Raw genomic sequence first — 26,070 nt, 5'->3', positions numbered from 1 at the left:
CAATTCTCATGCTATCAACACCACCCAGAGGAAACATCTGGCTCACGTCTGGTCGTGTTAGAGAAAGGGGGCACTGGCTTTACAAGAAATGGATTGTGAAATCCAGCGGCTGCTCTGAAACAATTCAGTTTTACTTGTTCGTTTGGCTCGCAGAGCGAGGAGGAGGAACGTGTCTGTTCTCTGATTTTGAGATGAACCCCGTTTGAACTCGGCTGGCCGCTCGTTGTTACCCTCAAGCCTCGGACTGTACAACATACTGCTTCTCTCAGACCCTCCTTTGGCCATCAGCACCTATGTACAGCAGTGGCTACTTGCAGGTCTCCAAACACAGCCCGCAGGCCCAAAAGAAGATGCAGTACCACTCAAAGGGCAAGAGCTGTGGCTACTACATGCGCATTGTCTTCTTCTTCTCTTCGCTCATTCAGTCTCTTATCATAGTCAGCCTGGTGCTCTTTCTGATATACGGTAAGAAGCAGGACTCAGCGTCCATGTCGCGCGTCCAGGACCTGGAGGAGAGCTTCAGCCGACTCTCCATAGAGAACGTGGCCCTGAGGCACCAGAGGAAGAACCTGACCACCTTACTCAACTCCACCCTGACTGAAAAGGCCCGCAACGACTGGGACCTGGTCAGGCTGCGCTACTTCACCAACATCTCAGCCCTCCTTATCCAAGATATGGACAAGAGGCTGGTGAGAGACTGAGCTAAGCCTTTGTATTATATCTAACATGCAAGGTCCTGTCTTTTGTGTGGCCGAATGTTTTCATGTTTAATTTAACTGTTGTATATCCTTTGGAATGGAACTTTAACCCTTTCAACAACAGTTGTTGGTGTAAATGAAGTCACAAATTAAAGGCAATACCTATCAATATCAACAACAACGTTGTAATCCAATTTAGCCTCAGCAGATTAAAAGTTGTTAAAGTTTGTGGTTCAATTATCTAATAAATATTATCTATTGAGCTTTATATATATTATTATGAGTCAAAGTTCCACTTGAGACCCACGTGTAAATGATTAATTGCTTTTCCTGTTTGTCTGCATTTCATAACTGGTTTAGAACAACTGACTAAAACACACTTTTCTTTTAATACAATATGAACAGCAACAGTGCAGTGCCGAGCTGTTCTTTTGCAAGGCCATGCCTACAGCTGGCCAATGCCCATCATGTAAGTATATTATTTCTGCAGTGCAAACCCAAAAATAAATCCAATGATGAAGTGAAACATTTGAGTTACTAATCCTCACCTGCAAGTCTAAGAGAAAGATTTATTCACCTACTTCTTTTCTCTTTTGCCTTTATAATTTAGTTCAACCAGGTATTTGCAACTGTGGGCTGTTGGGTGAACAGCTGAAAGCCAGGCTTGAGCTTGTTGAGTCCAACTTCACGCAAACGACACAGAGGATGAGGATGGAAATGGACCAGATTGCCAAAGAGAGGGACAACCTTAACTTGGAGGCCATCCGACTGAGGAGGGACAAATCCACACATGAAAAGACAGTGGAGTTCTATAGGCAGAAATGCAAAGATGACTTTGCCCAATCCTTGAGTGGTGTGTCCGATGTCACCAAGGCTTTCTTACAGAAGGTCGAGTCCCTCTTCTCTACACACATCGCCTTCCAGCTCACCTGTCCGAAACAGAGGGAACACCTGGAGCAGATCCGCACCAATTGCACCAGCCTGTCCAGAGAGGTGGAGGACAAGTTCCAGAATTATTTAAACAGTGTTGGAGAACAGGTGTCAGGTATTCAGGGTGAGAACAGCCGTTTGAAGGCAGAGAACTGGCGACTGTCTGAGGACTACCGCTGGTGCAGCCAGAACCGCACGAGCCTGATCCAGCAGCACAGGCAGAACTTAGACAAGCTTCAGCAGAAACATGATGAGGACAAGGAGAAACTCCTGATGGACAAGATGAGGCTGAATGGAGAGATAGAAGTCCTGGCCAACAATGTCAAATATAAAAGTAAAGAGGTTGAGCACCTTACACAGCAGCTCAAGCACCTCAACACGACCTGCATGTCTAAGGTAAGAAAACAGATGCCTGATTGCATGAATTGTAATAAGCTCTGCGGGTGTGTGAAGCGCAGCATGGCCTTAAGGGGACACAAGCTGGGTTTTTTTGAGCTCTTCTGTATTTTTCATTAAACCTTTAATTACCAAAGATACACTCAGACTAGTCAAGATTAGATATTTTAATGTGACTAAATTAAGAATTTGAAATGGGGCCCATTGTACTAAGAACAGTCTTATAAAACCTTCTGCATGTGGTTCAATGTTCTTTTTAGTGAAGCTGTCTGACAGTGAAAGAGAAAAGACAATTAATATCAAATACAGTGATTGATTTTGTGGAGTTTCACTCAGGGAACTTATTGCAAGCTGCAGACAGCAGCAGCAGATATTATGTGCAAGGAACACTGGTGGAGCTTCTCTGCTTTGGTATTATGTTATATGAGTCTATACAAGTTGTTATTACATTGCATAGCTGTTGACTTTTACAACAAAGCCCCTGTTCTGCGTAATGATCTTCATAAATCTGTGCAGGAATTACATCATTTTGCACACTAATTCTAACTTTGTTGTCAATAATACTCTCCTTCTCTGCAGTATCAAATGACATATTTGCTTATTTAACGCCTAGAATACTAACAGAGCTTATCCCACTGCTTGGTGATCTTAAGGCCTTACATAATACAAATGAGATCAAAGCAGCCTGACAGGTTGTTGGAAATGATCCAGCTTTCAGTGCAGAGGCGGTGGAGGAGGGAAATTGTCTGCCAGTAAAGTACAAGAGGGCAGAAGGGTGAGAACTGGAAAATACGTCTGCCAGTTGTTATGTTAAGTGTCCAGTGTTATTGTGGAATCAGCAGTTTCCATCTCAACATATAATTCATTATAACGATTTGAATTCAAACAGTTTGATTGCATCATACAGTGTTAACAAAATCCATTTTTAACAAGCAGAAATAATGTTGAATCTGTTTCCAATATAAACATTGCTCTCATTTGACTTCAGACAGGGCCTGGTGTATTTCCAGGAGCACCTCGGACAAGTCAGACTGGGTGGGGGTCCAGCTCTTCTGGTGTGGGTCAGGTTGGTAGGACAGGGTCAGGTTTGAGCTTTGGTTCATCTGGATCAACATTCAATAAGCCACTATCAACTGGGACGGGCTCTTCAAGCTCATCCCTCTTGCCTTCTGGGTCAAGTAGCTCCACTGGGATAGGATACAACAGGCAAGGCTCAACTGGGACGGGCTCTTCAAGCTCATCCCTCTTGCCTTCTGGGTCAAGTAGCTCCACTGGGATAGGATACAACAGGCAAGGCTCTACTGGGACGGGCTCTTCGAGCTCATCCCTCTTGCCTTCTGGGTCAAGTAGCTCCATTGGGTCAGGATACAACAGGCAAGGCTCAACTGGGACAGGCTCTTCAAGCTCATCCCTCTTGCCTTCTGGGTCAAGTAGCTCCACTGGAATAGGATACAACAGGCAAGGCTCAACTGGGACGGGCTCTTCGAGCTCATCCCTCTTGCCTTCTGGGTCAAGTAGCTCCGTTGGGTCGGGATACAACAGGCAAGGCTCAACTGGGACGGGCTCTTCGAGCTCATCCCTCTTGCCTTCTGGGTCAAGTAGCTCCGTTGGGTCGGGATATAACAGGCAAGGCTCAACTGGGACGGGCTCTTCAAGCTCTTCCCTCTTGCCTTCTGGGTCAAGTAGCTCAGCTGTATCGGGATACAACAGGCAAGGCTCAACTGGGACAGGCTCTTCGAGCTCATCCCTCTTGCCTTCTGGGTCAAGTAGCTCAGCTGGATCAGGATACAATAGGCAAGGCTCAACTGGGACGGGCTCTTCAAGCACGTCCCTCTTGTCACCTGGGTCTAGTAGCTCCATTGGGTCAGGGTACAATAAGCCAGGATCAACTGGGGGAGCTGTGTCAAGCTATGGATCCACAGGGTCAAATCCAAGTCTTCAAGGCTCCAGTGGGACAGGCTCGAATAAGCCAGCACTGAGTGGGAGAGGCTCATCAACCATTGGGTCATCCTCTGGGTCAACTGGGTCTACGAGTAAAACTGGGCAGAGCTCTGGACTTTCTTGGTTTGGGTTTGGGACCAGTAACTCAGGACAAAGTAAGACAGGAAGTGGAACAGGGAAAGGACCGTCAAGTGGGAATGGTTTTGGTGGATCGTCAGTTGGTGCAGGAAGGACAAGTGGAGTGGCAGGTGGCCCAGGTAAGAAAAAAAAAAAGGAAGTGGTTTGTGTGCACTTTATTTTCCCATTCTATGATATTTTCTAAGTAAAGTTATGGTTCACCCAGATTATATAAAAAAAAAAAAAAACATTTTCTCACATCTCACTTTCTGGTGGTATGAAGCCATGCAGAGCTTGTGTCCCTGTTACTTTGGTTAATCCATAGACCTCCATCCCTCAATGACAACTATGCAGCAAGACACTGTTTCTGGAAAAACATATTTCTGTAGAATGTTTTTATTACAATTTTTTATCCCTTTAAGCACCACAGACACATTTCCATTCACCTGTGTTGTTTTTGTGTGGGGACCGAATGGTTTCTCAAAACCTGGACAGATAGACAGATAATTTGGGTGAACTGATCCTTTAAAGAAACATCACAAGTTATGCAAGAGACATGCATAGACCAGGACAGTACATAGAGCACATATCACACACAACCGTCCATTTTTATCAAAAGCAAGTATTTGATTGGACCTCATTAAAATAATTTAGCAACTTTATCAAACTTTTCAATGAATGGCTCTGATGTTTGTAGCCTTTTTGAATCTCAGTAGAAATGCTAGCTGTAAGCAATTTTTTCAATACTGTGAAGCAAAAAGGAGCCTGGCTGATTATGTCACTGGTGAATTGTGACAAATCACTGTTTTCCTATGTTTAACCAACAGTCAGTGTTGCTCAGCACCTTCAAGATCTGCAACGCCTCATCAACCCCGCTGGCCCAGAGTGAGTAAGAAGTATCTGTAGCTGTAGGTTGAATGTGAACGTGTTACTGCTGTTTTTGTTGCAGTCTGAACAGTGTGTGCACAGAGGCAATAGCCGTAGAGTAATACACATTTGGTGCTCTAGTGAGTATTCACAGCAGCACACTGTGCATGCGAGATTAACCAAATAAACTGCAGTGCCCATGTTCATCACAGCAAAGGAACATGTCATCCAATGTAACAGTGATTGAGGTCTTTTTAATAGTTTTTGGACAAAAATTAAGCTATATGACACAAAACAATACAGTAAATCAGACTTTGACCACACGATATTGGTCTGATCAATTTATTGTTGGTCTTATTCATGGAGAATTCTTTCCTTCTTTCTTTGTTACTTACTTTCTTTCTTTCTTTCTTTCCTTCCTTCCCAGGGAGAAACAAGATCTCTCCAGAATGTTGGGTTAGTTCATCTTGATGAGAAAAAGATTTGTCTTCCATTGCATCTATTATGCACTACTAAATGCAAGCTTCTCATATTGAGTTCACATATTGTATATCAATATAAATGTACCATATATTACACACTGTTTGTGACAGTTTATATTTCAGTATGTATTTGGAAAAGTAATGCGAATAACTTTTGCACTTTGATTGTAAAATGTGAAGCTTGTGTGTCAGTGATTTTTATCCACACAGTATGCAACTTAGACCGAAGAAGCACATATTGTATTTTTACAGTGTAAATATAGAAAAATAAAAGCTTTGTTTGAACATAAGCACATCAACTGTGCCTGTCTCGTCTTTATAAACAAGGCTATTTAAGATATTACCCTATGCAGACCCGGAAATAACTGTTTGTCCCTATGTGCGTCACCTATTGTGTGGCTAATTGTCTACAAATGATTCCCCACCCCCTCCTGTGATGTTTCAGGCAAGATTTACTGGCAACGCGATTTAATCCCTCCAGCATGTTTATGTTTACCTGCCAACCTGTCAGCAGGCCGGCGGAGGCAGATGGGAGGAACCTTTGGAAATGCTCCTGTACACATGCTGTTGTTTAAAACAATGTACCATCACTTAACCAAGGAGAACACGGACATCCATAGCGTAAATAAATCATTGCGTACGACTTAGAAATAACACATGAGGCTTGAAAGGATGGGGGCCTGTCTTGGTATCCGATGAGTGTCCCAGAACACAACAAAAGCAGCCAGATTTTATTGCTACTCTTTAGTAATTCCTTTACAAAGCAAAGAGACAGAAATGAAGATAGAAAAACATAAACAGGTTTGTTTGAACACTTGTGAGATATGAATGGCACTTTACTTACATCTCTGTAATAGTTTAAGTATGTATATAAACTAAACTATTGTGTGTGTGTATATATACACACACACATAAAATTTATATTATTGACATTGATCATAGATTTATTACTATTACTTTGATTTGTAGATTACCATGAAGCCAAAGTGAAGCAGGGTAACAAACCATTATGAGAACAGACAAACATCCTGTTCGTTGCACTGGAACGTACTGTTAGTTCAAGAACCAAAAGTGTGGTGGCGCCAATTAATAAATACAGTACTTAGACTTGAGCGAATGGAGAGCTCTTTCCTGTCTAAAGGATATCCTTTGTTTAACATTAAGTGTTTTTCCACATTGGGGATGTGCGGCTTACTGTAGGAGTAGCTGTGAGGATATTAAAGGTCAACTGGTTGGATGCTTCTGGGAGCCACTTTATTGGACTGACTGAGACACAGGACATGTTAAAACTACTTCACTGGAAAATCATCATGATGATTCTGCTCTGTGCAAACATGTTTCCTGCCAGCTCATGTCATTTCTTTATTCCCTGTGCACGAATAACACAACTGACCACTGCCATTGTTTCAGCTGAAACACTGGACAATAGATTCATTTGTACTCACATTTTTTACACAATGGACAGCAGAATAAACTACTGATATATACAGTATACAGAGAGACTCACAATACAGATTATACAGTGAAGGAGGGAGGCACAGCTGAACCCAACCATCAGATTATTTGTGTTCTTAGAAAGGACCAGCTGTACTAGCTCAACTTATGGTGCAATACAAAAGTCCAAAGACATGTGTCTCACCACAGTTGGCTTTTAAAATTGCTGACACAACCATTTAGTACCATCACTGACAATGACAACAACACGTAATTAAGCAAACTGAACTTTTTTTAAACTTTGTGATGTTCTTTCATAATTCAACCAGCACTATCTTTAAGGCTTTGAATAAGGTGTGACCAGTCATTTGTTAGTCTGTCCATTATTCCGGGGTCATTATTTAGGCCATATGTGCCGCTGGAATCAGGATCATCCCGTCTGAGTGACTTCCACAGATTACTAGACTCGTCACAGTGCTTTCTTTGGGGATCTTGACCCTCAGCATTGTGAACAGCACTGAGACCGCTGACGCAGAGTTGGGACCATTGTGTCGCAGCCTGCCCGGCCACCTCCCTCCCCCTCCTGATGCAGGAAAGGGAACGGGTGCTTATGATTACGACCTCCTTCCTCACCTGGGGTTGCAGGGCTGTGACCTCTTTTGTCTGTGGCTGCTAATGTTCCCACTTTACTGTGACTTCTAATTGCATTTCCTATCTGCCTGGCATCCGTCAGGCCCGCGGCTGCTCAGGCCGGTAAAGACATCAGGGGGCAAAACCCACTCTGTTGTGCAGCTACTATAGTGTTGAGGGAGGTGGGGGTGAGGTAAACAGCTGGAAGGGGGAAATGGACCCTAGCACTGACGCCCTTCAGCTCAAGCATGACTTTCACCTTGACCTCTCTCCAAGAGTTCTGGAAAGGAAAACATCGGCCAGTTTAATTGCTTAAAGAGGATGGGTTTGACATCCTGTAACCTGTGTTTGAGCAGCTAGTCCGAATGTGGCCTCAATTTTACAGGCAATCCGGCAGTCCTCACGTTGCACATGTGTTGTCAACATAACAAAAGACGCAGCTTTTCTTATGTTTGCAGTAACACAAACAGCCCAACGACTCACAAGTAAAACTCTTCTATTGCATGAAACTCTCCTGGTTAAATAATCCATCCAAAATATCAACAACTGTGTTAGAAAATATCTCTCTCATTAATAAAAGCTGTGGTACAAGCTTGTGCATCTATAAAGTAGTTATCCACATCTCACAGGAGGCAAGAAGCATCCAATCACTGAGTCTGAACTTTTGTCACATGTGCAACTAACAGTGGGTGGAAGCTAAAGAGTTTGCTAATCTGCATTTTAAACCAGTTCACTTTTAATTCTGGGGTCAACTTTGGTTTAATTCAACAGCTCTGGCATGGCATCATCAGTGCCTCTGGCTGATTTCTTCTCCATGGCAACGGTAGCCGAGGCTCATGATTATTGCAGTATTGGAGCCGTCCACAACGCCAGAATGATGGATAATATATGATTTCTCAGATATAAAGCTACCATAATTGAAACTGATGGTCTCTAAACAAATGGTGACTATTACAGCATCTGGGGGAGTCCTGAGTTTCTCTTTTAAGCAACATCGAGGATATTGCTGAGAGAAGAAGTTGAATTGGGAACAAAGAATGGAGACAATCACTTCCAGAACCCGCGATTCTCACACTTTGCAGCCCTGCCAGATGTCTTTCTGCTCCACAGCTGGAGGGGATTACAAACAGTTATTGCATGTGTTGAGTATTTTCAACCAAACTGAGCAAACACTATTTGATAACAAATAAATAAATAAAAGTCAACACAGCACACAGCAGCAGCTTCAAGCTTAATGCTAACATTAGCTTGCTACCATGCTGGTATTTCGGTATATCAGGTGTAATGTACATATTCGCCATTTGATAGCATAGCATTTTAGCATGCTAACTTTTGCTAGTTAGCATGAAGCGCTCTTGGGGCTTATTCGTCATTAGTTTTGCGTTAGATCTGCTTGGTGGTGGGTGAATTATAATTCTGACTTGGTGACAGTGCTGGATTCAAAATCGGCATCAAATCAAAAGAAAATGAAAATTTTGGGGACCGGTGTTAATGTATGATAAACAAAATCCACAGTTATATCATGTTGTTATCCCTTGCTCTGTAAGTGAACCTGCCAAACTAAAACTAAGCACACTGCAAACAAGAAGCTTTACTGAGGAACAAATGACTATTTCCTAAGTGCCAGTTGTCGTTGTCATGAGCTGAGCTGCTGTGATCCCAGAGCAGCTGCAGCAGTGTCGTATTTATCTACGCCATTGATTATCCAGCATATACTGAGAGCCTTACGGCTGCAGCACCACCATAAATACACTTCTGTCTTATCTTAAGTGTATGTAAACACCCGCTGACAGCCCCTAAACTCAACAGGCTGGCTGAGCAGGATGTCCACTCTCTGACCGTGTCATTCCCGCTAATAAATATATTTGCTCAGAACGAATAAATCATATAATTTTGCGTCAGACTAAAAGTTATTGTTTCCATGTAGTTAACATATTGTTTAGAGGTTATCAGTTCTTTACTTTGAGTAAGACAGAAAGTGAAGCGAGTTCTCTGAAACAGCTCACTTCAAAAGTCTCTGATCGTTTCTAAAATTCATCAGAGGCCATCTGACTCAAGCGGTTTCGGGAATACACTATAAAAGTGTTGACAGAGGCAGGGCTGCACAAAGGCCGACCGCTCCAGTGATGTGACACAAGGCAAACAGTGGCATAATGTGTCCATGGATCATTTTTTAAGCCTCCACACGCTGATACAGTGACAGACCTTAATCTGTCTTTTTTGTCTTTGGCTCTAATCATGTTTTTCTTTGTCGTTTTATGGTCAAATGATTTGTTTCCATTATCTGTCTTTAACATCAAAACTGGAATGTGTGAAGTTCCCATCAGACTATTTTTACCATGTTTATCTCAATAATTTATGAGAAGCTAGAACCTCTACCTTTAACCTAAAACCTCTCTGCGCTTTATCAATTCCTGAGACCTCCCTTTTTTCCTGTTATTGTTGTTTTAGTGGAGTTTTCCCTCATTTGAATCAAAGGTGTCATATGTTGTGAATCGCAGGCAGATCTATGATTTTAAGCCATACAATAGAGCTAATTTGACTTGAAACTTGGGCAAGAGGGGGAGTCAGCCTATTTTTAACCTCAAGGCTTATAATAAAGTAAAAACTTGACTCATGTGCCTTTCCTGGTTGATTTAAGGCTTAAACTATCTACTGCCTCCATCTAGTGTCCACAACAGTGTATTGTCATGCTGGAACTGTAGGGAAGTTAATGTGTCATGGATGTGTAATTAAGTTTCCCTCAGGCTCTACTTCTTTTAGAGGTCTAAATGTTATGGGAATTTACAGAGCACCTCACCATAAATATTTTATTGAAAAGCTGAATTTATTGGATAATTGTGACCTGATGCTGTAAAAACATGCAGAATTGAGCAGAATGTGGGCTGATATTGTGTTTTCATCTTTGACCAGATGACATATTTACTTGCAAATTGCAGAGTAAATAAATCTTATCAGCTCTCAGTATACTGAAGGCTGTGATTCCTTCACTCTTCTCTCAGTCCTCATCTTACACCTGAATCCTGTCCACGGTCACTGTGGTCTACTCTTGTGTCCGCCTTCACTGTACTTAAAGCAGTGAAACACAGACACAAACCCTCTTCCAGCAGATAGAGCTGAGGGAGAATTTGACCTGACAGTGAGACCCTCTGACAGGCAGACAGACGGGCCTTGGGGTGACAGCCCCAGCAGAAGGTGCAGATGAATAATTGATCCCAAGAAATCAAGTGAGTGTCTCTCTGGCCCTGCTGGGCAGAACACCTCCACGCAGGAGTTTCTATCATATTGTTGGTGGTAAATGAGACATGAACATTTTAAATATGGCACCATACAATTACACTCTCGCTGAACTCTCCAAGATGTTCAGCCTTCAACATGTTTTTAAGACGCAGTTGGGAAAAAGGGCTGCCTGATGAATCACAGCTTGTTTAGAGTAATCTAGTTGCATGTCAGCTGACACGTTGCCTTATACACAGAAAATTTATATGAATCTTTAGTTCGTGTCCTGACTAAAACAGAGACAGTTCATGGAAACAGTGGCTTTACCACTTTACAAATATGGGCTACAGAAGGATTATTCTGTGAATTCTGAAAGGCTGGATTACCATTAAGGCATAACAGACAACTCCCTAACGGCCCCAGACCCCCACCACCTCTACAAGCTGCACCTAAACTGCATGTCAGCTGGTTTTGGTAGTTTAATTAGTTGTGCATTTGTGAGAGCTGCTATTTTTTTTTTTTTATTATCTAAATGAATAGTTTGACATTTTGGGAAATTCACTTTCTTTCCAAGACTTTGATGAGGAGACCAATACCACTCTGACATCTGTCTGTTAAATATTATGCTACAGCCAGCTGACGGTTAGCTTAGTTTAGCGCAAAGACTGCAAACAGGGGGAAACACCTAGCATGGCTCATTTTGACCAAAATCTGCCTCCCAGCACCTCTAAAGCGGACTTAACACATCATATCTCTGTAACCGTTTAATCTGCACACAGACCGAAGAGTACGAAAAACAACTTGTGGGTTTATGGGAGTTTGGGGAGTTCTGCGAGGAACACTTCCCGCAGGCGCAGTGACTTCCTGGAGTTTCTGTTGGCTTCCTGGCATCCTGCGTTTGTTTTTACACTTCTTCTTTTTTTTTTTTTAAAACACATTAAACAAGCAAGATACACAATGTTGATTAGTGAGCTTCACGTGCCTTGTTGGTCTGGCTGCCCATGGATGGAGCCAGGCTAGCTGTTTTCCCCTGTTTCCAGCCTTTATGCTAAGCTAAGATAACCACCTCCTGGCTGTACGTATATTTCTATTTACTAACCCTCAGCGGTAAATCCAATAAGTAATGGGTGCTGATATTTTTTAGGTTAATCTGAGACACTCCAAAGATTATTTCACATGTAAAGCAACATATGAGCCACTATAAAATAAAGCCTACAGTAAAACCCTATTGTAGTGTCATAAATACTGCACATACACAGAACATGTTGATGTTGTTCATAGAAGAAATTTCAAACACTGTCAAACTGGGCTGCATACTTTTGACCAATAACCAAAATATGTGAGAGCTCACAGTGGGACGCGCAGCCTAAAGCAGTGAACATCCATCCTGATCAATAAAATCAGAGACATGTGGGTGTGAACCACCTGCAGCTCTTCATGTGCAGTCGGACACACATGTACGTGTCTGCAGACCTGCAGCCTGCGCGGTGTCCCCCTAAACTCTGTCGTCACCACCCAGTCACGACTACAGCACGTAAAGTGTAGATGCCATGATCATGTTCCTCCTCCTCCTCTATCAGATACACTGAGGCTTTTCCCCTTCCATGCAACGGCCATGCAATGAAAGCACAGTCCTGCGTGCAGTGCGGTCTTCCAGCACCATCGCCACCTGGAGTAATCGTGCACACCACCATGCAAGCGGCGGGCACCGGAGCAGCTGACACCGACGCTACTGTAAACAGTAGCGGCAGCACCGCGGACGTCGACGACAGCGACGGGGCAGGGGAGAGGATGGAGAGGACGGTGCCAGGCGAGCAGCAGGACAGGACCAACCACCACCAGCAGCAGCAAACGTCCTCATCACCGTCCGGAGTGCTCGGTTAGTGTCAGAGAGACGGTAAAAAAAAAGAGAGAGGGAAGAAATAGTGCGTGCTGTGTGCGTGCAGCGGAGATCAAACGAAGCTGGGTATTTGTTCACTTGCAGAAAAAAAGATGGGGGTAAAAAGATTAGGCTAGTGTGCGTGGGCAATATGGTGCAGTCGAAGATGCTTCGCAGACTTCACCTCACTGAGTGACTCACGAGAGGCCGAAGGGGTCAATCGTCCGCGAAATTGGGTTTTGATGTCGGTGCGCCTTTCCTTCCCCCCCGCGACACGGTGAGGCAGGCCCGGGAAGAGCGAGCCTGTAGCGGTCCACAGGTGCATGCGGGAGTCATGTGCAGCCGAGGTGCGTGTCCCGGCGGGCCGTGCTGCACCGCACTTGGACCAGAGTGAAGGATCGCGTTGCGGGCTCAGGTGTCAGCCGCGTCCGCTTTGTCTCAGGTGTGAAAGACTCGGGGGTTGCACGGGGGAGATATTTGAGCGGTGAGTAAGCAAATGGCTGTTGTTTTGGTTCATTCTGCTAATGCATGATGAGGATAATTAAGCAGCGCTGGGTGCTTTGGTTACTTTACTGGGGGCTCTGAGATCATCCTCAGACCCCTGAATTGTTGAGCTTTCTGCTCATCCAGCAGCTCTGGCCAAGAGAAGAGACTCAGTTGGAGGTCTGAACATCCGGATATGATCATTTAACCTTTTACAATCTTTGTCTGAACAATGTCACTGCAGTCATTGATTTGATTTTCACACTGACCATGTTCATCATTTACATGGAGCAGGGCAGGTGGTGTAGGCTCACAGGAACTTAAAACATTCACAGGTTGATACACTCTAGCCTTTAAATTGAGAGTATTTCAGATTTCCTTAGAATGAGCCATCGTTTATGTGTGAAATGATTGAATATCGTGGGGCTCTTGGTTGATTGGCTGGTTGAACTTCTGGGTAGCTGTAGTTTATTGACATTCAGAGAACAGAACAAGTAGAACAAAAAGACAATAAAAAAGATACAAAATAAAATCAACTATGTTGCAAATGATGTATGACAATAAATGATGACGATGATGCATGTACAATACCAGGCTATCAAGTAATTGCCCAGCCAGCATTAGGAAGCTTCAAAGATGGTGTCCCAGTCTGTGGCTCTGGCCGCAACACAAAGTGTACAGTACACTCTGCTGCAGATGGACGTTAAGCCCCTCATCATGTATGGTAATGTGGCTCTGAATCTCAAATCTCCCTGCTGCCTGGCAGGGAGATTTGCATGTCAGAGACCTCAACATGTCTCGTGGCCTTAATGAGCAGTGACGTCTCTGACGGTCAGAGAGACAGTCGCTCTGAAGTGTTCGGAAACATCCAAGACACATGTTTGACAAAGAAAAGGAGCGTTCGGTGTCTGAGACTTGCGTCATTATGTCTCACACACGCTCCCGCTCAGTGCTGCTCTGCTGCACAAGAGTCAGTCACTGAGTTGGCATGTGGCTCTGAAGCATGATACTACAACAGAGGGACGCCAGCAGCAGCGGCGGCTCTCAGTGAGAGGGAGAAGTGGGTGATGTGGTAATGCAGTTACGCTGCAGAATGTCAAATCCTGATTGCACACGTCCTGAGAGAGCAATAAAGAGATGGGTCAGTCACTATTGGCCCGTTGTGCCTGCCGGAGGCTGAGAGTGTGACTTCAGAGGTGATGCGGCGCTGTGATGAAGCAAAACGCTGCTGGGAAGGCCTGTTGCTTTGCCTGCATTCACTGGTTTGAGAGCGAGACTGGAAAAGCTAGTTTGCTCATGGCCATTTACGCACCAGCCAGTGTACCTGTTTGTTCAGAGCGTGCAGCATTTGCTGAGAGTCCTTTGACCGACGAAGCACAGTCAACCTTCACGCTAGCTGAACAACTATTTTGGGCATGTCTGTCATTTTTTTGTTTTCCCTCCGTGCAAGAGCAACAGATAGAAAAGAACAAAAAAAAAAATGTTGAAGGAATAACGTCAGTGATGAGCACCAGAGTCTGACTAATGTCATCCATGTCCTTGATCACTCTGATGAGAAAATACCACCATCTGCCTGTCCCCCTTCTCTCTCACGCACACTCTGCCGAGCACTCTTTCTCACCTATTTTAAACTTCATTAACCCCAGTTTGCCTCACTCTCACCTTCTCACCCTGCTGCCCCGTTTCTCCTTCTAGATAAACTGTTCGGGAAGCGCCTTCTGCAGGCCAGGCACTACATTATGTCTCGGAAGTCCTGGCTCAAGATGGTGCCCACCGAAAACTGTGATATCCTGATGACATTCCCAGGTACGGTAAGCAGCAGCCTGTCCTCCCTGTTTGTCCTGTGATGGACGCCTCGCTGTAGAGAGAACAGCGCACCCTCATTAAATGCCTTTGGTGGTCAGCCAGCCACTCTGGATTCAAAGAGATCTCTGGGGACAATTAGATCTCATCCATTTACTGTACCTGAGCCGTCAGAACAGCTCTTTCTGCAGCACTTTTTATCTTCATACGCGCACACATTGTACAAAACAGGTGTGTGTATATTATTTGGCATGCACACGCAACACTTCAGTGGGCTTCATCTGCAGGGGGTGAGTGCTGCTCCTCTCTGGGATGCTGATACTGTGTTTGGCATAAATTTTCATGATTTTTGAGACATTCCTCTTGTTAAAGAGATGCACACTTTACAAAATAGCATCATGTTTTTGTGATGTTATATGTTCAATGCTAATAGAAACAAAGGGACAACTGATCATTCTGATTAATTGTAGTTAAATAGAAGCAGTGCAAAGCATCAGCATGGACTCCAGACGACAAATACACATTTTCACCAACATTCAAATGCAAAATTTAATTGTCTGTTAAACCAGTGTTCACTGCAGCCAAAGTGACATCAGACCAACTGACACTTCAGCTATATACAGTGCACACACTTAACCTATCTTTGGTGCTTCAGCTCACTTCTAACCCTTTCAGCATGTTAACTCCAGCTGGCTAATGTGCAGCTCCCACACATCTCACATGCAAACAATGGCATTTAAAGACTGTTAAGCTTGTTTACTGTGTTGTAGCTGCAGTTTTGTATCTGTCTATTAATGTAAAACAGTAGATATGTAGCCTAAATAACACAGTATGTGTTCATGATGATGAATATTAACCAGATACAAAACTGAAACTTGACAAATGCAATACACATCTGAAAAAAAAAAAAGAATTGCTGTGGTCCATTGCAATAGAAATTCAAATGTCATATTTCTCAGTCAGGCCTGGAAGTGTAATATTTTGTTCTGCATGCAAGGTCAGATAAGGTGTGTGAACTCAGCTGACCTCGATGTATTAGCCGTTCTACCTGAGGGACAACAGTGGAGCAACACAACACACTCACTTTCATTTTGTCTTTTTATTTTTATGTTTTTGCTCTTTTCACATTGACTGTGTACATTGTTATCTTCTTCTTTGTAACTACTATACAGATATAGTTTGCTATTGTTATTATTAAGTATCTCCACAACATATTTCATGTTTGTACAGATTTTTGACCCCTGGATCCTGCAGTGGTCCTGTTAAGCTTTGTTAGTTTGCCATGCTTTTGCTGATTTCCAGGCCTCTTACAGTAAACAGCTCACTTAACATTCATTAACTTCAACATTCAGCCCATATAGGTTCTATGTATGCAACGTAAAGGACTACAGAAATCATCTGTTTGTGCATGCTGGGGGGATCCAAAGTCAACGTCATTTGATGTCATTTCTCAGTAATGTCCAATATGATGTTAGTTTATTTTACATATAAAACCGTCTCAGTGTAGTCATACAAAAAACACAAAATAGCTTAATTAAGACACAATATGCTTCAGACAGTTGGCTGTAACAGCTTCAGTCTATACTATAGACTGATTCCATTCCATGATTTGTCCATAGGTTGCGAGGAGAGACTCTGTAGCCTCTCCTCGCAACCTATGGACAATGAATGATATATGTACGTAAATGCAGAGATTTAATTGGAGTGACCTCTCACTGTCACCCCACCCCCCCGCGCTGTTTCTCGGCCCCTCCGTCAGGGAGGTGAACGATGGGTTTGGTCCACATTCATTACGCCGCAGTAAAACCGTCATTTCCTGCCTTTGGCGCACATGCCTGCAAACGTGTGAGGAATCAGAGTGAACATCGACAAGAAACTGCAGAAATGATGCTGTCAGACTCAAAATAAATCTGTTTCTTCTGCCTCCAGATACAATAGATGACCACACTCTGCTGTGGCTCCTCAATCAGATTCGTGTCGGGATCCCACAAGTCAGCATTCAGGTTCGACAGCATAAACACACCCAGACACACGCCTTCTTCATCACGACAACATTTGAGAAGTAAGACTCCGCAACTCACCCTCTGCCTCACTATGTGTGTGTGTGTGTGTGTGTGTGTGTGTGTGTGTGTGTGTGTGTGTGTGTGTGCATGGATGAGTGGGCTGCTGCTGTCTTTGTTTGAACTGTTCTGAGTGAGGACATTTTGGCTGCTATGGGGAACATTTTACTTCATTATTAACACAAGGCTCAGCAAGATTGCTAGATTGAAGTCAAGGAGGACAAACAACACGAGCAGAGAGACAGGCTGTAAACAAACCCCCATTTTATCTGAACTGCCTATTGATGATTACATTTATTAGCCAAGCTTACAGCTCTAAATCTCCAATAGATTTTGCAGAAGAAGCCAATATTTCAAAGTTAAGGAAGAATCTATCTGTTATGTCAATTATGGTGAAGAAACATAAGCATGTGTGTGTTTGTATGCATGTATAACTGCACCACAGCAGATGCAACGTGACATTTTCCAGTCTGACCTGGAACTGTAATATTTTGTTAAGCCGGCAAAGTCAAATATGGTGTTGCTGCCAGAGTCTGAATCCAGCTAATCTCACTGTGGGGGGAGGAGAACATTAAATAACATCAAATTATTATGCTGCAAATGGTAAACTGCATGGTCGATCATCAGGTAACATGGTCAATACAGAGAGTGCGTATATTTTGTTTGGAACCAGGAGTCGCTTAGCTTAGCATAAAGACTGGAAGTGAGGGGAAAAGCTAGCCTGGCTTACAAGTGAAAGCCTGTTTGTTCACTGCGTACGAAAAATTGAAGTGTGAAAACGACTTGCTCTTATGCAAAATGTCAAATTATTCCCTTAAGCACACGTCAGTATATTCAGAATTTAGAAACCACACCAACAGTTATCAGCTACAGCTGTGTGTGTGTGTGTGTGTGTGTGTGTGTGTGTTTAGTTTGCTGTGTGCTTACCCTCGATGCACTAATCTGTCAGACATCTGCAGCCTCTACACGCAGGTTTAATCCCGCTGCTCATTCGCCCTCTCTTCTCACCCTCAGCTTGCTGCGGGGAGCCGAGCAGATGGGCATGTACAAGGCCGTGAAGCCGCAGTTTGGCGGCGGGATGCGGCGCTTTTCCTGTGAGGAAGACAACATCTATGAGAACATAGAGAGCGAGCTCTGCTTTTTCACCTCACAGGTTAGAGGTCGAAACGGTCGGCCGCGTGAGCCGCATGTCAAGGTTGTTGACACTCTGGATCTGTTAAAATGCATTTCTCTAATTATTTTTTAAATCTTTTTTTCTCCCCATAACTGTGATGGTTTTCAGGAGCGTCAGAGTATTATAAAGTACTGGCTGGACAATCTGCGAGCCAAACAGGGAGAGGTGCTTCACAACATTCACTTCCTGGAGGGACAGCCAATCAGTATGCTGCCATTTATTATGCTTGAATTTTTTTCCTTTTTCTCTTCCATATCTAAATAGCATCAGTTATTTGTGCAGTGGATTTTAGATGCAAAGTTACATTTGAACCATTTGAGAATAACGTAGGCCTACAGATAAACACTGCACTGATCCGATCTGACAAAGGTTTGTCAAACATGGACCAAACGTCGCCTTCGATACGTGCGTAAGGCTCATGATGTGTGCTCTTTAGTTCCAGAGCTGGTGGCTCGCGGGGTGATCCATCAAATGTTTCCCCTCCACGAGCAGAGGATCCTCAACCAGCTGATGACATCCTGGGTCCAGGCTGTGTGTGAAAGGCAGCCCCTGGGTAGGAAAATGTCCACATTTTATTTTGAAGAAAATTAGGCAGGACAGCAAACAGCCGGCCGGACCGTTCACATCAAGCTGCATTCATTTCTGTTATTTAAGAGAAAGAGCTTGTTGTTATGTAGATGCTTCTTCTTCTCCATGTCTTTGCAGATGATATCTGTGACTACTTTGGAGTGAAGATCAGCATGTACTTTGCCTGGCTGGGTTTCTACACCAACTCCATGCTTTACCCCGCTGTCATCGGCTTTCTGCTGTGGATCCTCGCAGAGGCTGACCAGGTACTTGAAGCGAGCCCATAGCAAGCTTTATTATGCAAGATCTGTCTATTCAAACATGCGGAATATCACTGATCGATCCTTCTACGTTTTGAATCACTTCCTTAGTCTGATTTGGAAAGATAAACAGATATGTTGAAGAAGTGCTCATAACCTACACTCAACTTCACGGCACAATCACACTTCCAAAGCTTACGTAAGCGTCTTTTGACTCTCGCTCACAGACCAGTCAGGACATCTGCTGCGTGGTTTTTGCCCTCTTCAATGTTGTGTGGGCGACGCTGTTTCTGGAGCGCTGGAAGAGGCGAGAGGCGGAGCTGGCCTACAGGTGGGGCACCCTGGACACCCCCGCCGAGTCCTTGGAGGAGCCCAGGCCACAGTTCAGGGTGAGGATTACTGCTGAGGTCGGAGCGTGCGTGGATGAAAAAGCAGTGTTGCTTTGTTTGTGGGTGTGCAGAAGGTTTCATTCACTTCCTGCAGCGTTTGCTCAGATTCACTCCCGAACCTTCACTTTCTTTTTATTCTATTTCAACGCACCAGCTCCACGTTCCTCAGGTGCAGTTTGCACTGTCAGTCTGGTTGAGTTGTTTATCAGTGAGCGCTTGTGCAACTCCGCAGCATTGGTGCACAATACCAGGAAATGTGATCATGCTCACAAGGAGTCCTCATAGCACGTGTGCTGTGAGAGAAGGGGGGGCAGGCAGCCCCTCTCCCGCCTCTTGGAATGAATAGAGGGTCTGGGGGAGGGGGACGCAGCTAGCCGCTCGAAAAAAAATGTGTTGGAAATAAGCAAAATAGGCCCGGCTAGCTCAGTCGGTAGAGCATGAGACTCTTAATCTCAGGGTCGTGGGTTCGAGCCCCACGTTGGGCGCAAATCCTTTTAGAGAGGCACCTCTGGCAACAGCAGCTTGGGTACACATCATAATATGAGCTACCGATAAGAAGACATAGCAGGGAATGTGTTGCAACTCAGTTACTGATGTGGAGATGGATTTTTTTTAAACATACAGTCTGAATTCTTGGCAGCTTGTGATCGAAAGATGTAAAAAGAGCAGCTTTGATCTAGTTAAGAATGTCGCCTCAGGATCTAAATCGGTGTTATTAAAGAACGAAATGCAATCAAGCAGGCAATCATATATTATGGAGCAATCATTTCCGTTCTATTTTCCAGCTAAGATGATTGCAATCATGAAGTCTCTGACACCCTGGCCGGCTGTTTTCTCTTCCTCTGCTGACTCTGCAGGGAGTGAAGCGCTGCAGTCCCATAACGGGCTGTGAGGAGTTCTACTACCCGCCCTGGAAGAGAGCTCTGTTCAGATGGCTGGTCAGCCTGCCCATCTGCCTCCTCTGTCTCTGTTTTGTCTTCCTCGCCATGCTCCTCTGCCTGGAACTGCAGGTTTGAACAGATAACACAGCATGCTAGTTGAGTGGATTGAAGTGGACTTGATGTAGTCTGGGGCTGATAAATCTATTTATTTGGAAGAGCTCGAACCCACCCTTACGGGACAGCGGTAAAGACGAGAAGAAAGAGCAGCAGCACAGTTCATTACATGCCAGACAGTTAAGATCCATAAAGTCTAGTCCATGAAGGATATCATCTTTACAAACAGGTTAAACAAAGCACATTCAAATATACCTCTCGCCAGCTCATATTCATTTAATAGACTTTTAAAAATAGCTGTGGGATTTGAGACATCAGAATGAATAGAGCTTATTAAATATTCATCATGCTTCTAATGCACCTTGCAGGAAGTGGTGATGGAGATTCAGGAGCTACCTGGTATCACAAGATTCATTCCTAAGATACTTCTGGCCCTTACTGTAACCGTATGTGATGAAGTGTATAAGAAGATTGCCTACTGGCTTAATGACATGGGTAAGAGACGCACATGAACTCTCTTGGCACAATAGTGAATTATTATCTCTGAGGAATTACTTGAATTAAAATGGACATGTTTGCTACTGATTTGGACAGGCACCCTCTCAGTATCTGTGAGTGTATTTTTATGCTTCCTGTGTACTGATATATAAAGCTTCCCGCTGTGAGGGTCTTGTCCTTTGCATTCTTAAGAAGAGATCTATGAGGCAGTTAAAGGTGAAGCCTTGTTACTGTCATTCAGCAGCACACTGACGAATGCTTCTCGTGCCTTTATTTCCTCACCCAGAGAACTACAGACTGCAGAGTGCCTATGAGAACAATCTCATCATCAAGATGGTTTTTGTAAGTCATGCTTCCTCCTCTTCTCTTTGGGGTAGAATGAGACAATTCATCTCGATCGAGAGCCTGTATGATTTCCTGTAATGTTTCCTTCCTGTCGTTGTTTCACAGTTTGAATTCATCAATTCTTACCTTAGCCTTTTCTACATCGGATTCTACCTCAAGGACATGGAGCGACTCAAGGAGGTAACATCACAAACAAGAACAACTGAAAGCTGAACTAAGCGACCCTGCCACCCCCCTGTACATATACACAAACTCTTTAAATGAGGAATATCACTGTAAGCCAGGCATGTCCAGACTACTCCATAAAGGGCCGTGTGGCTGCAGGTTTTTGTTCCAACCAATCAAGAGGTCACCTGATTATCAGGTGAAGCCTGAGATCAGCTGATTAAATGAGTCCAGCCTGGTGTGCTCCTCCTTGGTTGGAATGTAAACCTGTAGCCACACAGCCATTATGGAATAAATTGGACATGTCTGCTCTAAGCTATGACTGTACAGTCACTGTTTTGGGGAGTGCTATAGTGGAGGGTCAGTTACACAACCGAATTTAGCTACCATCAGATAATGGTCATAGCAGACCAGGTAAGGCTCTAGCAGCCTGTTTTCAGTGGAGCAATGGTGCATTTTACTGCTTGTGAATTCAACATTTCATTTTGGAAGATGAAGAATTTCTTCTTACAAATGTCATGTGGTCTGTCAAATGCTGTAAATATCGTGAGATGACGTCGCGAACTGCATTGGTACCTTCAGTCAGACTGATGATCTGCATCATATATGCTTTACAAGCTTTCCACCTTTGGATTGTGTGCATGCGTTGACTCTTCTGCACTGCCAACATGCAGCACAGTAACGGCTGTCGTCCTGCTCCTCACAGATGCTAGCCACTCTGCTGATCTTCCGCCAGTTCCTGCAGAACATCAAAGAGGTCCTGCAGCCTTATCTCTATGAGCAAAACAAGCTGGGTGTCTTTACCCCAAAGGTGCTGTGGGAGCTGCTGCAAGCCATCATGCTCAAGTATGGCCGCCTGGCTCTGGGAAAGGCTCAGGCCTCAATGACAGCCTATTCCTTCCTGGGTCCCAGAGGGATCCCCGTCAGCCACGCCGCTAACGATAACCCAGAGCCAAGGAGAAGAGGGGATCTGAAAGCCGGATTCAGGCTGACAGAGGAGGAGTGGGACATGAATGACAGCAATCTGAAGCAGCGCAAAGTCAGCTTCACCGAGAAGGTCGACTACCAGGATGTGACGACAGAAACGCAGACGGTGTATGACAGCTTCCTCGAGGACAGTCCCACACTGGTGGAGGAAGGGATGGATCCGTCCAGTATTTTTGACAGTTGTGATGAGGACAGTGATTGTGAATCGTTGGCTCAAGTATGTGGTCTGTTTACTAAGATTACTAAGATTTATCATGCTGTTTTTTTAGCTGTGTGGTTTTGGCTTCTTCCTCTGCAAAAATCTCCATCTCAAGCAGCGATTTTGTCTAAAGCTGTCATACCATTTCCACCGCCTTAAAGACACATGAATCTCATTATGTTAAGATAATTGCAGCTCTTTCCAGTATAGCTGAGCTTGTTTCATGTAGTTTTATGAATGAAATTATATCCCATGCATGCAGGCAGTACACTGACAAATCCAAATGAAACTATGCAAGATGTCTTAGTAGTCACTAGAGAAAGTATCGTAGTCTAATGTTTACATTAGCAGGAGACCAAGGAGAATGGCACTGTGTCCTCTCCCAAGGAATCTGACTCTCTCTGTCAGAGAAGAAAGAACGTAGGTGAGGGGAAGGAGGATAAGAAGTCCTGGATCGATCCACCAGAGGAGCCCAAAACTGTCACCCTGACCCAAGCTGAGATTGAGAGCTGTATGCAGACGTACGAGGTGGGACTCGTAAACTACCTTCCTTCATTCGACATCATCTGTGTCTAATTTCACAACAGCGTGCACCATGAAGAGATGAATATTGTTTCATGATGTTTTCACCCTGACAGGATACGCTTCAGGACTACCAGGAAATGTTCATTCAGTTCGGCTATGTGGTGCTCTTCTCCTCTGCGTTTCCCCTGGCGGCCATGTGCGCTCTTATCAACAACATCATCGAGATCCGCAGTGACGCCCTGAAGCTCTGCACCGGCCTGCAGAGACCCTTCGGACAGAGGGTGGAGAACATCGGACAATGGCAGGTCAGTGCGTTTCGTTTTGGAAAATGTCAGCGAAGCCTTCCGGGCTGCGTCGTACATCCGGGGGGCATCTGATCAGATCGGCCTGTGCATTTCTCCCTCTCTCGCTCTCTTTCTGTCCACATCAGACTGCAATGGAGGCCATGGGCTTGATAGCCATCATAGTAAACTGCTATCTGATTGGTCAGTGTGGGCAGCTCCAGCGTCTGTTCCCCTGGTTGAGTCCCGAGATGACCATCATCTCCATCGTCTTACTGGAGGTATGTGCTGTAATGTGTGCGGCAAATGCAGGTTTGTCCCTGAAGGGTTTTGTAGTTTTAAGAGAATGTAGTTTTGTTCCCCAGATGACCTTTTTTTTATATTAAAAAGAAGTATAAATGTGCATGGCCTGCTTTTTTTTGTTGTGACTTTGTAAAACCTCAAAATCAATGTTTTAATCCATTATTGAACACAAAACCCGCACAGGAGTTTTTGGTATGTGTATGAGCTGTGCTGTTTGCTCCGAGGTCAAATCAAAAATGCAGAATGTGATTGTGCCCTGATTGTAACTGTGTGTTGAGCCTGTCCCTTTGTGGTCTCGTGGTTCACAGCACTTTGCAATCCTCCTAAAGTACATCATCCATGTTGCCATCCCTGATATCCCTGGCTGGGTAGCAGAAGAAATGGCCAAGCTAGAGTACCGACGAAGGGAAGCTTTCAAGGTATAGTTGTACCATAGCTTGAAAGACCTTCGGCCAACGCAAGGCTTGCTGCTGGCTACACTTTGTCTGATTCCTGTCAAACTACTAGGCGTGTCCCTTGGTCTCTTGGTGTGCATTGTCCTGAAATGCACACGAGTGCAGCCTCACAACATAACTGTGTGTGTTGGACCGTTTGTCTGGAGAGTGTTGTATCTCATCAATGGCACTTGTGTTGCTGGTGTCTTAAATTTGTCTTACCAAGAGATGGAGAAGCACAACTCTGAGTCAGCATATTTAATGCAAACAAGTTCCAAACTGCTTGTTTGTGTGAACTAACTGCTGGATTGAATGACAACAGTGAAGATGCTAAATGAGAGAGGGCACACAGGCTGCGTTACTCCGATCTGAAGAAAGTTCAGTCTTGTAGTTGTTAGCGCTGCTGCCTCACCTGAATTTACTCTTCTTTATCCTCTCCTCTCCTCTCTTTCTCTGTTCTCTTTCATCTTTCTTTTTCATCCTCTGACTCTTTCTCCTCTTCCGTGTCTTCGTTTTAACACGCCTCGTCATTTAGAAGCACGAGCAGCAGGCCCAGCAGCACTTCCAACAGCAGCTCAGACGCCGTCGCGAAGAGGAGGAGCTTCATCGTCAGGCTGAGCTGCAGGCCGAGGCCCGTCAGGAAAGCGACTACCACAAGGCCGACGCCCAGCACCAGCACCACCACGACAAAGCACCGGGGGGGAAGCCAGGGGACAAGCCGAAGAGACCCAGCTCTCTGCTGGGAAACAACAACGTGATGAAGCTGAAGCAGATCATCCCTCTCCAGGGGAAGTTCTCCTCCGGCACCTCTCGCTCACCAGCCCAGTCCCCGACAGGGGGTGAGGCAAAGCTCCCGGGATTTCTGAAGTTCTTGAAGTCGCCCGAGGTGAAAAAAGAGCCAGCAGTTGCGGTTGGAGCAACTCCAGGGTCAACAGTGACCTCCTCGGTCCCCCCTAGTGGCCAGGAGAGGTCACAGTCCCCCAACAGGACATTCAGTCCTGGGAAGCTGTTCAGTTTTAGCAAATCAGAGGGGACTGTGGTGTGTGTGAATGGGACACAACCAGCAACACAGCTTGCTAATGCTCAACCCAACAGGGCTGACTTAAACACAACCCAAGAGGAATTACCCTCTAATGAGTCAGATAAAGGAGAATCAAGACAATTGACTGATTTAGAAAACTCTGGCTCAAAGAGTTAATAATTGTTCAACCGTCCCAATGTAATATTACGAGCGGAGAGTGATGTACAAATGTTCAGGCAACATTCAGAGACAGCGAGACGCCTGTTTGTGTAGGAGAACACGTTAGTCACAGGGACCACATGTAAGGTCAGCGAGCGTTAGACTTCAATCTAGATGCAACTTACTTCGCACAAAGTATTATCCTGTATCTATCAACACCTGATTATCTAGCTTCCATGTAAAATATGTACAGTAAGTGTAACTTCTTGAATGGGGCTTGAGTAACCTTGAGTTAATGTTCAAATACTGCATGACTGCCTGGTTTTCAATAGCACCAGAACAGATTATGCTGATGTGAAGGATCTTTTTCTCAGAAACCAGGACCTGATCATCAATGAGCCCTTTTGTCAACGGACATAAACAGCAGCTCCCCATTCCTGGTAGTTGCTCATTCTGATGCCTGTATTGAATGCATGTTACGTTGTGTGCATGCATCACATGTTCATCCTGTCTTTTCAGTTGTGAAGCACTTTCAAAGCCATTGTATTCTTCCGCAATAGGTCAGATTATACTCACTGTGACCATGAAAAAATATTCTATTTTTCTTAACTTTGATTTTCTATGAATTATTTTACTACATAAATTAGTGAATGTACTTCTATAATGCAAATAAATCTCACTTGAATAAACGTCCATCAAGAGATAAAGCATTGGCTGATTTTGTTAACAGTAAATATACTGATTTACTGTTACACAGGATGGTTTCATGGAAATAGGACGTGTATGCAAACCGGTTATTTAAGGAAAATTAAAACACTTAAATTCAGTA

The 26,070-nt window shown here is 44.3% G+C and overlaps 2 protein-coding genes and 1 non-coding gene across 4 annotated transcripts; all 3 read left to right on the top strand.

The window, feature by feature from the left end:
* On the top strand, window positions 1-5,720 carry plvapa (plasmalemma vesicle associated protein a). Of its 2 annotated transcripts, XM_041949184.1 has the most exons (7): window positions 1-689; window positions 1,104-1,167; window positions 1,309-2,024; window positions 3,013-3,197; window positions 3,282-4,222; window positions 4,910-4,967; window positions 5,377-5,720. In XM_041949184.1, exons 1-7 carry the CDS (start codon window positions 294-296, stop codon window positions 5,408-5,410), a joined length of 2,394 nt encoding a protein of 797 aa, XP_041805118.1. In that variant the 5' UTR covers window positions 1-293; the 3' UTR covers window positions 5,411-5,720. The 2 variants fall into 2 exon arrangements, with proteins under 2 accessions (XP_041805118.1, XP_041805117.1); XM_041949183.1 differs by having other exon boundaries at window positions 3,013-4,222.
* Window positions 5,721-12,406: 6,686 nt separating this feature from the next.
* Window positions 12,407-25,913, top strand: ano8a (anoctamin 8a). The gene is made up of 18 exons (XM_041949502.1): window positions 12,407-12,593; window positions 14,772-14,882; window positions 16,809-16,941; window positions 17,954-18,092; window positions 18,222-18,318; window positions 18,550-18,666; window positions 18,819-18,946; window positions 19,168-19,329; window positions 20,187-20,339; window positions 20,693-20,819; window positions 21,109-21,164; window positions 21,273-21,347; window positions 22,039-22,536; window positions 22,867-23,046; window positions 23,157-23,348; window positions 23,474-23,605; window positions 23,936-24,046; window positions 24,597-25,913. The coding sequence occupies exons 1-18, from the start codon at window positions 12,407-12,409 to the stop codon at window positions 25,257-25,259; spliced, it is 3,261 nt and encodes a 1,086-aa protein (XP_041805436.1). The 3' UTR covers window positions 25,260-25,913.
* On the top strand, window positions 19,742-19,814 carry trnak-cuu. The gene has a single exon. It is a non-coding gene; the product is annotated as a tRNA-Lys (tRNA).
* Window positions 25,914-26,070: the final 157 nt, after the last annotated feature.

The sequence above is a fragment of the Chelmon rostratus genome, chromosome 12 (assembly GCF_017976325.1).
Source record: "Chelmon rostratus isolate fCheRos1 chromosome 12, fCheRos1.pri, whole genome shotgun sequence".
NCBI classification, from domain to species: domain Eukaryota; kingdom Metazoa; phylum Chordata; class Actinopteri; order Chaetodontiformes; family Chaetodontidae; genus Chelmon; species Chelmon rostratus.
This window is presented reverse-complemented; position numbering and strand designations above follow the sequence as displayed.

Excerpts from the sequence above, each read along its gene's own strand:
- plvapa (XM_041949183.1), top strand. The coding sequence starts at position 294 with ATGTACAGCAGTGGCTACTTGCAGGTCTCCAAACACAGCCCGCAGGCC. Across the intron at positions 4,223-4,909 it reads TGGAGTGGCAGGTGGCCCAG|TCAGTGTTGCTCAGCACCTT; the intron begins GTAAGAAAAAAA and ends TTTAACCAACAG. Across the intron at positions 4,968-5,376 it reads ATCAACCCCGCTGGCCCAGA|GGAGAAACAAGATCTCTCCA; the intron begins GTGAGTAAGAAG and ends CTTCCTTCCCAG.
- ano8a (XM_041949502.1), top strand. The coding sequence starts at position 12,407 with ATGCAAGCGGCGGGCACCGGAGCAGCTGACACCGACGCTACTGTAAAC. Across the intron at positions 20,820-21,108 it reads CTACTGGCTTAATGACATGG|AGAACTACAGACTGCAGAGT; the intron begins GTAAGAGACGCA and ends TTCCTCACCCAG. Across the intron at positions 23,047-23,156 it reads GCTGTATGCAGACGTACGAG|GATACGCTTCAGGACTACCA; the intron begins GTGGGACTCGTA and ends TCACCCTGACAG.